This window comes from Helianthus annuus, chromosome 13 (assembly GCF_002127325.2).
Source record: "Helianthus annuus cultivar XRQ/B chromosome 13, HanXRQr2.0-SUNRISE, whole genome shotgun sequence".
Lineage (NCBI taxonomy): Eukaryota > Viridiplantae > Streptophyta > Magnoliopsida > Asterales > Asteraceae > Helianthus > Helianthus annuus.
This window is the reverse complement of record NC_035445.2, coordinates 48,401,162-48,411,700: the sequence shown is the minus strand read 5'-3', so window position 1 is coordinate 48,411,700 and position 10,539 is coordinate 48,401,162. Positions and strand designations below refer to the sequence as shown.

The 10,539-nt window shown below is 36.2% G+C and overlaps 1 protein-coding gene across 1 annotated transcript; it reads right to left on the bottom strand.

Moving 5' to 3' along the window:
- Positions 1-1,372: 1,372 nt before the first annotated feature.
- On the bottom strand, positions 1,373-9,568 carry LOC110885818 (mitogen-activated protein kinase kinase kinase YODA). Its single transcript, XM_022133535.2, has 12 exons — positions 9,335-9,568; positions 7,770-8,433; positions 6,527-7,237; positions 4,934-5,021; positions 4,792-4,854; positions 4,203-4,363; positions 4,040-4,115; positions 3,536-3,595; positions 3,345-3,452; positions 3,025-3,243; positions 2,565-2,653; positions 1,373-2,124 (listed from the first exon to the last, which is right to left on the bottom strand). Exons 2-12 carry the CDS (start codon positions 8,321-8,323, stop codon positions 1,749-1,751), a joined length of 2,505 nt encoding a protein of 834 aa, XP_021989227.1. The 5' UTR covers positions 8,324-8,433; positions 9,335-9,568; the 3' UTR covers positions 1,373-1,748.
- Positions 9,569-10,539: the final 971 nt, after the last annotated feature.

Genomic DNA, 10,539 nt, shown 5'->3' with positions numbered 1-10,539 from the left:
ACCGGCACATTGTTTTTCATCGATCGAAAACCATAAAAACGGAAATCGGTACTCTATTTTGATAATACCAATACCGACGTTCAGTCGAAATCCAACACGGTACCAGTATGTTACCAACACTCGAATAGCCTACAATACTAAAAAAGAAATATTTTATTTCGAATATGCTTCTTTTTTTCACCACTATTTATATCAGACTGTCAAGAAAAAAATTTAAACACATTTGAGTATTCGATTTTCTTTTTAAACTAAAGGATGCAAGTTACCGAAAAAAAATTAAATTAGTTGAAAATTAAATGGGATAAATATATATTATTTTATTTTATAAGGGTTAAAACTGAAAAAAATTAACAAAAGAACTGTTCCCTCCACTTTAATTTCCTTTTAAAAAATATGTAATATAATATGTTCTCAACAACCTAAGTATAGTTCATAAAATCTTTAAGCATAAGTTTACCTACTTTAGCGAAAAAATTAAACAAAGGAACCCTAAACCTGTTTAAGCCAATGAAGAGCAGAAGTTAGCAAGCCTCTGTAACCATCTATCGCCCGCTGATAGTACCAAAAGAGCCGAGACATGAACCATAACAACTGATGAGCAGAGCAGAACAGAGAAGAAGACGAGCAAAGCAAAAGGCCGGTTGGATGTGCACCAACATGTCTCCAACAAAAGTGGCACGTGACTTATGTATAGTTCTCGCCTATCTTAGGTACAAGCACACTAACTCGCGAACATGACTTGTTTAGCACCCACAGTTTCCAAAATGCTAAAGTTGTCTAAAGAACCCAAACCAAACCAAACCAGTCGGTTTAGTCGAATTGAGATTTATACGGTTCGATTTATGGTTTGAAAATCAGGTTTTAACAGTTTAAATGACGGTTTGAAACTTGGATGAAGTTAACCAAGTGGACTAAAATGGCAACGGTAAAACTTTTTTGAAGCCACAGGCGAAAAATGAAACATTTGGATTAAACCTGACAAAATGGCCCAAACCACAGGGACTAAAATGGCATTTAACTCTATAACTTGTTTAACCATCTATGTAGGGATGGAAAATTTCATACCGAGTATTGGTACCAACCAAACATATACGGTACAATATTCGATTTAAATTTTACCCAATTTCGGTATTGGTACTATATAGTACATTATCGGTTTGGAAAATATAGTGACACCATATCACACCTATATCAACCAAACAAATACAATACGTTATCCAGTTTGGTGTTAGCTAAGTTTCGGCATCAAAACTATCGTATTTGGTCCGATACGAGTACCGATCTCATCCCTACTCTATGCTATCATCTACACATACAAAAGAGTTCTTGATTAAATATGTCAATCCTCTGAAATGCTAATGTACAAGGTAGATGCATATAAATCATACACACCAATAGATGAATAGATATATAGTTATAGTTATTATAGATATATATAGATACAGTTCACATGTAGAAAGTGTGTCAAGTAAAGTAAAGTAAACCCAAATGCAATACCGATTCTGCATTTTATGTACAGCTTTCCACAAGAAAAATAAAATAAAATACCCCTAATTAATCCTCCTAATTCCTACTCTTGTATTCGAATTAATGATGATATAACATGTTAATACCATCATAAGTTACCCGTTACCGCCTTTTTCATAACTTAAAACCCCCCAGACATTATTGACCCGATTTACTTACGTCTTTTCTTTTCCCCATTTTGCAATTAAAATGAATTTGAATGATATGTGCAGCAGAGCACCTCACAATGGATTTAAATCCAAAGATGGTTTAAAGTTGACTTTGTCCTTTAGAAGTAGATGGGATACAGAATCAGCCAACACCGCGTGTCCACCAAACTGCCGCTTGGCTCGGAACATATCAGGGACAGGCTCACGATAAGATATGTTGGTAGGTTTTGAGATCTCATGGAGGTAAACCGATTGGTTAACATGATGGAATTGGATTTTAGAACCGTTAATGTTGGTTAGTGGAGTTGATGTGCCTGAAGTGGTTCGTGGGCTACATATGGGTGACGGGGACATCCTTCCGTTGAGGTGTTGTGGTGATCTTGAATGTACAAGTGGGCTTCCAATTGGTGAGACGGGGCACGATATATTCCTTGGAATTTGAACATCGCTACAAGCATAATCACGTATAAGCCTCGTAATGTAATGTAATGACGTATTTGCTTTCATGTGCAAGCATAGTTGTCAATAGCAGCTATAGCGACCGCTATAGCGCGCTATGTAGCGAGGCGACCAAGTGTCGCTATCTGGGTCGTAGTGACCAATAGTGTGAATAGCGACAATTAGTTTTTTTTTAATGTAAATAGCAATTAGATATAGCTATAAAATAGCTGGATTTATAGGTTTTTGTTAAATATACATGTAAAATAGCATATATACCAAGGTATTTTGATATAATATACATCTAAAAATTTTCAAAATTCTTTTTCTAGTGTATCACTATTTATAAAATAGCGGTCGCTAATTGTCGCTATTCGCTATGTAGCATATAGGTCCCTTGTCGCTATTCGCTATTAACAACTATGTGTGCAAGTGTGTAGGGAGTCATACCTGGAAATAAAGGTGGGTCTTGGCACTCTAAACGAATGGGTTGCAGCAAGTCTATCGGAATCCAATGCTTGTCGATTTCTACCAGTTCCCTGAAAAAACATTAATCAACGGTTACAATAAATCAAATCCCTCTTTCTTTTTAGTCCTAACCCATAAAGTGAAAAAGACCGATTACCCTTTAAGTTAAACAAAAAAGACGGAATACCCCTGACTTAACTGAGAAAATGGATTAGAGTTAACAAGCCGGACGAAAACGGCAAGATTTAAAATATTTTGGATCGAGATGCGGAAAACCAAACCTTTGGACGAAAGTCACAAAACTGGCGAAACCTCGGGGACGAAAATGACATTTTACTCTAAAAACATTGCCATTCAAGTAATGAAGATAATATGCATGCATAAAGGAAAAACTAACATAAGCAAGTAAGCATAATATATAATATAGCAGAGATATTATTACCCCATTTGTAGGTGGATCGGATGGCTCGGAATACGATAACGGCCTTTCTAACGGAGCAGCATTTTTTACAAAACTGTGTTCCAATAACTGAGCAGCTGTAGGACGATGAAGTGGATTCCTCTGTAGACATTGCCGTACAAAATCTTTCCCTTCATCTGAGAGATGATCTGGAATAACCGGGAGTTCTTTACTGTTTCCAATCTTAAACAAGGCCGCAACCTATGATAACCCAAAATATAATATACAAAAAAACGTTATGGGATGGACGTCTATAGATCATGTGATTGTGAATGAAGCAAGATTAAGTTGTGAGTTCTGACCCCCTCATACTGGCTCCAAGGTGGTTTTGTTGTTGCCATTTCGAGAACCGTACACCCGAGACTCCAAATGTCAACTGCAAGGTTGGAACCGTTGCTATTCTTGATGATCTGTGTTGACAATGTTTAAATTAGATAAAGTAAATTTATATTATTATTTAATTTTGGAGACGAAGGAAAAGTGATATGCTAACCTCAGGTGCCATCCAGTAAGGACTTCCTTTGAATGACAATGGGCATGTCTGCCCTGTGATCTGCAATGTTTGTCGAGTATCAGAAATTCTTGATGAATACTAGTTCTAGTTAGTTTGTATGTTTTTATAATATATGTTATTGACTAATGGGTGTAAAAGGCAATAAATAAGAAACACAACCCCATCAATTGGAAAGCAAATGGCTTATAAGCGTGCTAAACGGGTCGTGTTCATGGGTTGGCGGGTACCGAAAATGTTCGATACGGTACCGGTATTTGAAGGTAAAAATCGGTATTTTACCAGTACCGGTACGGAAGTACCAAATGCTCATCCCTACTTTCTATAGCCCTTTCTGTTACACCTGGTTATCTTTTTTGTTCAACATCATATAATCACTTCCAAAACATATAATTACTCATTTCTTGTTTGATTATATATTCTTTTTTACTAGTAACCGATTACTAAACTTAAGTGATAACAGATAACGTAAACTTAGTAACTTACATGCTTTGCCATTCCGAAATCTGCCAACTTAACTCTGCCATTTGGGTCAACGAGAATATTTGCTCCTTTAATATCCCTGCAAATGAATTTCAAGATTCCCAAAATATTGGTTATGTTGAAGAACAAATGAAAGGATTTGCTTCAAATGTGTTAAATTATTCACCTATGAATAGTATTCTTAGCATGCAAATATGCTAGCCCCGACAAGATCTGTTGGGTGTAACTTCGAATTGCCAGCTCACCAAATTGTCCATATTCTTGAAGAAGTTTATATATCGAACCACCCGATACATATTCCAAATAAATATAAAGTTTGTCATCCACCTGATATAAAAAAAATAATAATAATTTATTACACTACAGAAATTATATTTTATATTATATATATATATTAAAAGGCAAGTGAGTTTGTCTCGCTATTCATTATATCCAATCACAAGGTGCCATATGGCAACCTCTTTGTTTAAGTCTTTTGCATTATACATGTTTAGTCCCTCGACTTTTAAGTTTCTTGATATACATGTTTAGTCCCTCTATTTTAATAAAGCTTTCTACTTATTAGTTAACTTTGCTTATATACATGTTTGGTCCCTCTACTTTAACTTTGGTAATATACATGTTTAGTCCCTCCACTTTTATTCGTTTTGGTATTTCACCTTTTAGTGTTTTTTTTTTTTTCCTAACGTGACAAACAAGAACAAAAATGAAAAGCGGTCTGATTTTACACATAAGTTATGAGGTAAGAAACTTGCCATTTCAGAGCCATAGTACTGAACAATATTCGGATGGCTTAACCGGCTCAATAAAGAAACTTCCTGCAAAAATGAGAAAATATAACAGTGAGTAAAGGCAAACATGAAATGATATGAAAAATAGATTCGTTAATATACGTACTTGGCCCAACTGTTTTGCACTTTCCTTTGACTTTGCATCATCAGAAAACAATGTAACTTCCTTCATAGCACACATTTCACCACTATCACTACACCAGCAACATATGCCAGATAACAGGTTAGACATTAACACTAAATAAATATTATATAAAAATCCAATCATCAGATATGTTAGTGTGGTTCCAAGGTATCAAACTAAATGTCATAAAAACCTGTAGATTGCCTAAAGCAGTTGTTCCCATGCAAACCAGAGCCAGCATTAGACAAGACTAGAGGTGACTCATTTATATATACAAATAGCTCGACTTGGGTTGTGTTAAATTTCTTCTATCAGATCAAATGAGTTAAGCTAAAATGTAAACCCATCTAAATTGTTTCTTTGAAAATTGTAATAATTAAGTTATGTAATTGACTAAAAGGCCATTTTCGTCCCTGCGAATTTCGTCCAAAGGTTTGTTTTTTCGCATCTGGATCCAAAAGGTTTGAAATCTTGCCACTTTCATCCGGCTCGTTATTTTTCTCCGTTAAGTCTGGGGTATTTCTGTCTTTTTTGTTAACTTAAAGAGCAATTCGGTCTTTTTACATAGACTGAATTGCCCTTTAAGTTAGCAAAAAAGACGAAAATACCCCTGATTTAACGGAGAAAAATAACGAGCCGGATAAAAGTGGCAAGATTTCAAACCTTTTGGATCCAGATGCGAAAAAACAAACCTTTGGACGAAAGTCACAAAACTGACGAAACCTCAGGGACAAAATGGCATTTTATTCTTTGTAATTGTATATTGTATATAACACATTAAATCATTTATAAAAATAAAAGTGTTAAGGGTTTCAACTGAACTTAAAACTGACATGTTACCTGACCCACCCAAACTAGACAAAACAAAAACCATAGTTATTAAAGGCGCGAAGCGCACTCTAGGCGCATTAGCTCCGATTAGGGCCTAGGCGATAGGCGCAAAAAAAGCGTGGGCCCGAGAAAAAAAAAAGCGCACTTAAACAAAAAAATTAAAAAGTTCATTAAGGGAATAAAGTACTCAAAACCAAAACAATAATGTGACAACAGAATTCAGAATTAAATCAGAGAACAAAAACTAGAACTTAGAGAACTAATTCAGAATTAACTAATTAAAAATAAATACTGGAAAATACAGAACTAAATCAGAGAACAAAAACTGCTGTTAATATATTTAGGATAAGAGTAACTTGCTAGCTCCTGTTGTATTTGTTTGCCGGATTCTAATGAAAGTTTTTTAGCCGTGCAAAAAAATAGGATAAAAGTAGCTAGCCATATATTTAGGATATGCAGTTTCTGTGAGTAGTAATGATTAATTCAGCATACCGAATTCAACATTGAGTGATATAATCAGTTGCCAATAGTCCTATAAATACTGCAGATAATGAGGAATTTACAAATTAAAAAAAAAAGGATTAATTATCATTGCGCTCAAAACACCTAGGAAGTAGGAGCGCATTCAACTCGCTTCGCCCAGAAATATCGCTTAGGCGCCAAAAGCGACCGCTTTTGATAACTATGACAAAAACACAAAGTACTTAAAAGTAAAAACGAAGCAACAATCAACCCATTTCATACCTGTTGAAGCCAACATAAACATGCCCAAACGAGCCTCTACCCAGCAGCTTCCCCTTCTTCCATCTCGAGCCAGGGCTTGGTAAATTATCGGACCTTCCAGGACTTCGCGGTACAGAAGGCGACGTTGCTGCCGAATTCGACTGAGAGAAAGGTAGAGAATTCGAAATTGTGACCGGAGGAAGCGGTAGCCGGTGACTTTTTTGTTTCACATCTTCAGCTGCACCACCGGCTCTTGGATGAAGTGGTGTGACCGCCCCACTATGGATTCTAGAACTCGGGCCCGGACTCGTCATCTTAGGACTAGGAAGTGGAGAATATTCCGGGCTACCCCTGCTGGGTTGCCAAAATAGGCCAGCCATGTCACCACCCATAGAGTTATGGCCCGAATTCTGGCCCGACCCGGGACTGGAACAGTGGCCCGATCCAAGGAAAGGGAAATCGGGATTGGGCTTTGTGTTGAAGAAAGCAGAGTTTATGACTTGGTCGGTTCCAAATGCTCGTAATGGGCTCCTAGATGGGCTTGATATCGAGCTGTCGGGAGCACTGAAGACTGCACCGTGGTATGGGACAGGAGGATTAGGAACGTGACTGCTTAACGGTTTTCTTCTAGAAGGTGAAGAAGATGTATGGTTATCGAAAAGATGGTCTTGTTGTTTTGCTACATCTCGAGAGTAATTTTTCATAGCTGGCAGCTGATCCTTAATAATCATACTTCAGCAAAACAAAAACAAAAAAATAGTTATTTTATCAACACATTAATGTATACTATTTTTTAGGGTAAATTACACTTTTCGTCCTTTATGTTAATAACAAATTTCAGTAGATGTCCTTTACCTTTTAAAATGTCAGGAATCATCCTTTATGTTTTAAAAACCTTGCACAGTTTGTCCTTTGACACTATCCTAGTTATAATTTTCAGTTTAGTTTGGGCAACTTTTTAGCCGATTATTTAAAATATATATTAAAAATAAAACAAAAAGAATAGAAAAAAATAAGAGATATAAACACCCATTTTCTCTTTAAACACCGTAAAAAAAGACTAAACTACCCTTATATGACCAGACTTAACTGAAAATTTTAACTGAGTTAGTGTCAAAGGATAGACTGTGCAATGTTTTTAAAACATAAAGGATGATTCCTGACGTTTTTAAAGGTAAAGGGCATCCACTAAAATTTGGTATAAACATAAAGGACGAAAAGTGTAATTTCCCCATTTTTAAAATTTCACATAAAATAAGCTTACTTGGAAGGGCTGCCAGCTGTCGTTCGACTTCCGGTATCATAATCAGATGCCAATGGGCTAAGCTGGCTCGAGTCAGGTGGATCATCACTATCACTACAACATTCACTATAAACAGATTCCGCTCCATCGAAATCTGCAGCATCGGGCTTCGGCCGTGTGTATCCAGTATGTGGAAGTGTAAGGTACGGTGACGGTTTGGACCCCTTTTCCTGTCTTGGTTTCCCAGATGCTATGATTCCCGACTCAGTTCGAGCCACACGGGCCGGGTGAAGAACGGGAAGCGGAAGTGGTTGAGCCTGCGGTCTTTCTTGAAAACTTTGACATCTAGCTACAAGTTTGGATTCTTTGGAAGGTGAAACGCACCTAGACTCGACCCTGGATAGTGACCCGAGCTCTGAAACTGTGTCACTGCAGCCTCTCCTTGACCCACCGGATCTGCTGGTTGACTTTTTATCAGAAGGGATTCTAAATTTTCTAATCGTGTCGATAATACCCTCCTTGTTTGTCTTCTTCTTTGCTTCTTTTGATGATGACTTACCCCACCATGAACGCATATTTTCTGATACTTCACAGAAGAAACGGAACCCAAAGTAAAATCCAGTAACAATCGGTGAACTCCTTCACATGAGATTATTCAGTTTCAATGTATTCCGCAAAGTGTGTTCTGAATACAAAAGGTTCATATTTTGGAATATTAAACAAAACATAGCTCAATTAGTCAATATGAACAAAAGATTAAATACATACTTTTGTTAAACATTGGCTGCAAAAATGTAAGTTCAACTTCAAGAAAACTTGAAATAAAAGTTCTATAGAAAAATAACTGATTGATTTTATTGCTAACGATCAGAAACTTGTGACTTGAATATATTATGGGCCTCTAGTGTTTGAGCATTTGTTAAGAACTATCTCAAAACCATATTCCGTGTACAAATGAATCTTGAGACTGTTACTAAAACAGATCCATTGCTTATATTGAGACCGGTAGCGTAACTGTTTGAGCATTTAGTTTTAATCTCTTGTCATCAATCACACAGTTTTGTTATCCACATAATTATCATCAATCAATCATCATATATACAAGATAAAAACACAAACTAAAAACATTCAAATCATTTGCCCCAAAATGAACAAGAAGAAACAACTTTACGCAACTTCTAAAAGTAACAAAAACTGAATTTACATAAATAGTTACATCAAATTAACATCTATTTCAACTCTTACTCAATCCTAGGGTTCAACCTTCTTCAACTCAATCCATCACTCACAAAAACTGAAATCAATCAAAAGTTCAAACCTAACCTAACACAATTCAATCCCTAACAAACATATTATCACATTCACACTATTATCATAACCTAACAAAACACAACAACTGATGTTCAACAACACAAACAATATTATTCACAAATTCCGATTAGGTTTAGCAATGAATCAATCAATCAATTCGATCTACAGCTACACCGGTGCAAAATTACAGCATTTGAACACAGATCTACACTAGGTCAAACTAATAATCGAACGAACAGAACAAAATAATCACAGATTAAGAAGCGAAAACTAACCTTACGCGATGAAGAATCAAACACACGGTTGAAATGCGAGAAGGAACAGCGAGCGGTGATAAGTTGACGTCTGAATTAAGCTAGATGATCGAAAATCTAGTGAAATTGTGAGGTTTTGAAGTGATGTTCTTGGAGAATAATAAACTTAGAGAGAGAGAGAGAGAGAGAGAGAGATCTTTTTTTGCTTTCACTTTAGTTTTGTTTAATGGAGGAGAAAGCGAGTGGACTAGTTTGTGGTAGTGGAGGAAGTTGTCACAACACCCCTTTTATGTTAATTTTTATGAGTCAATAAGAGAAGAAAATGTGGAATAACTAAGATTTTGGTGATGATGTAATTAGTGTGGTTAAAATGAGTCAATAGAGAACAAAATGTGGAATAATTAAGATTTTGGTGATGTAATTAGTGAGGTTAAATAGGTGGTTGTTAAATATTAGTTTTGATTAAGAAATGTAATGGGAAGTCAATGGTTTTTTTTCCTAGGAGAAGAAAATGTGGAATGACTGAGAGAAATGTAGTGGAAAGTCAATGGGTTTTTTTTCCTATGAGAAGAAAATGTGGAATGACTAAGATTTTAGTGATGTAGTTAGTGTGTGGTTAAATAGGGGGTTGTTAAATATAGTTTTGATTAAGAAATGTAAGGGTGCACGGGGTGCCTTCGGCAACCCCATGCGGTGGCCCATTTCCACGATCGGTAAGACACCGCCATCAAAGCGGTAAGGTAGAGAGAGGGTATGAAAGCGGTGGGGAGGTGCCGGAGAGAGGGGAGGAGAGAGGGATGTGTTGGCCAATCAATGCTTTTCTTTCCTTTTTTTTTTTTTTTTTTTAAAAAAACCAATTCACCTAAGAGGGGAGTGGCGCCATCAAATGGGGGTGTTAGGGGAGTTTAAGAGGGGAGTTGACGTGGCACACGGGGATTGGTTTGACGTAAGAGAGGGGACTCACCTATTAGGTGAGCACCCCCTTCACCCTAATGGAAAGTCAATGGTTTTTTTTAGAAATGTTTTGGTATGTTTGTTGGATTAACTTTTGGTGTTACTTAATTCTATTTTTGAAAAGTTTAATCTAAATGTAGTTTTGATTAAGAAATGTAATGGGAAAGTTGATGGTTGTTTTCTATAAATGTTTTGTTATTTGTCTTTTATGTTTGTTTGTTAGATTCAGTTATGTTGTTACTTAATTGTATTTTTGGCAACTTTAAATAACT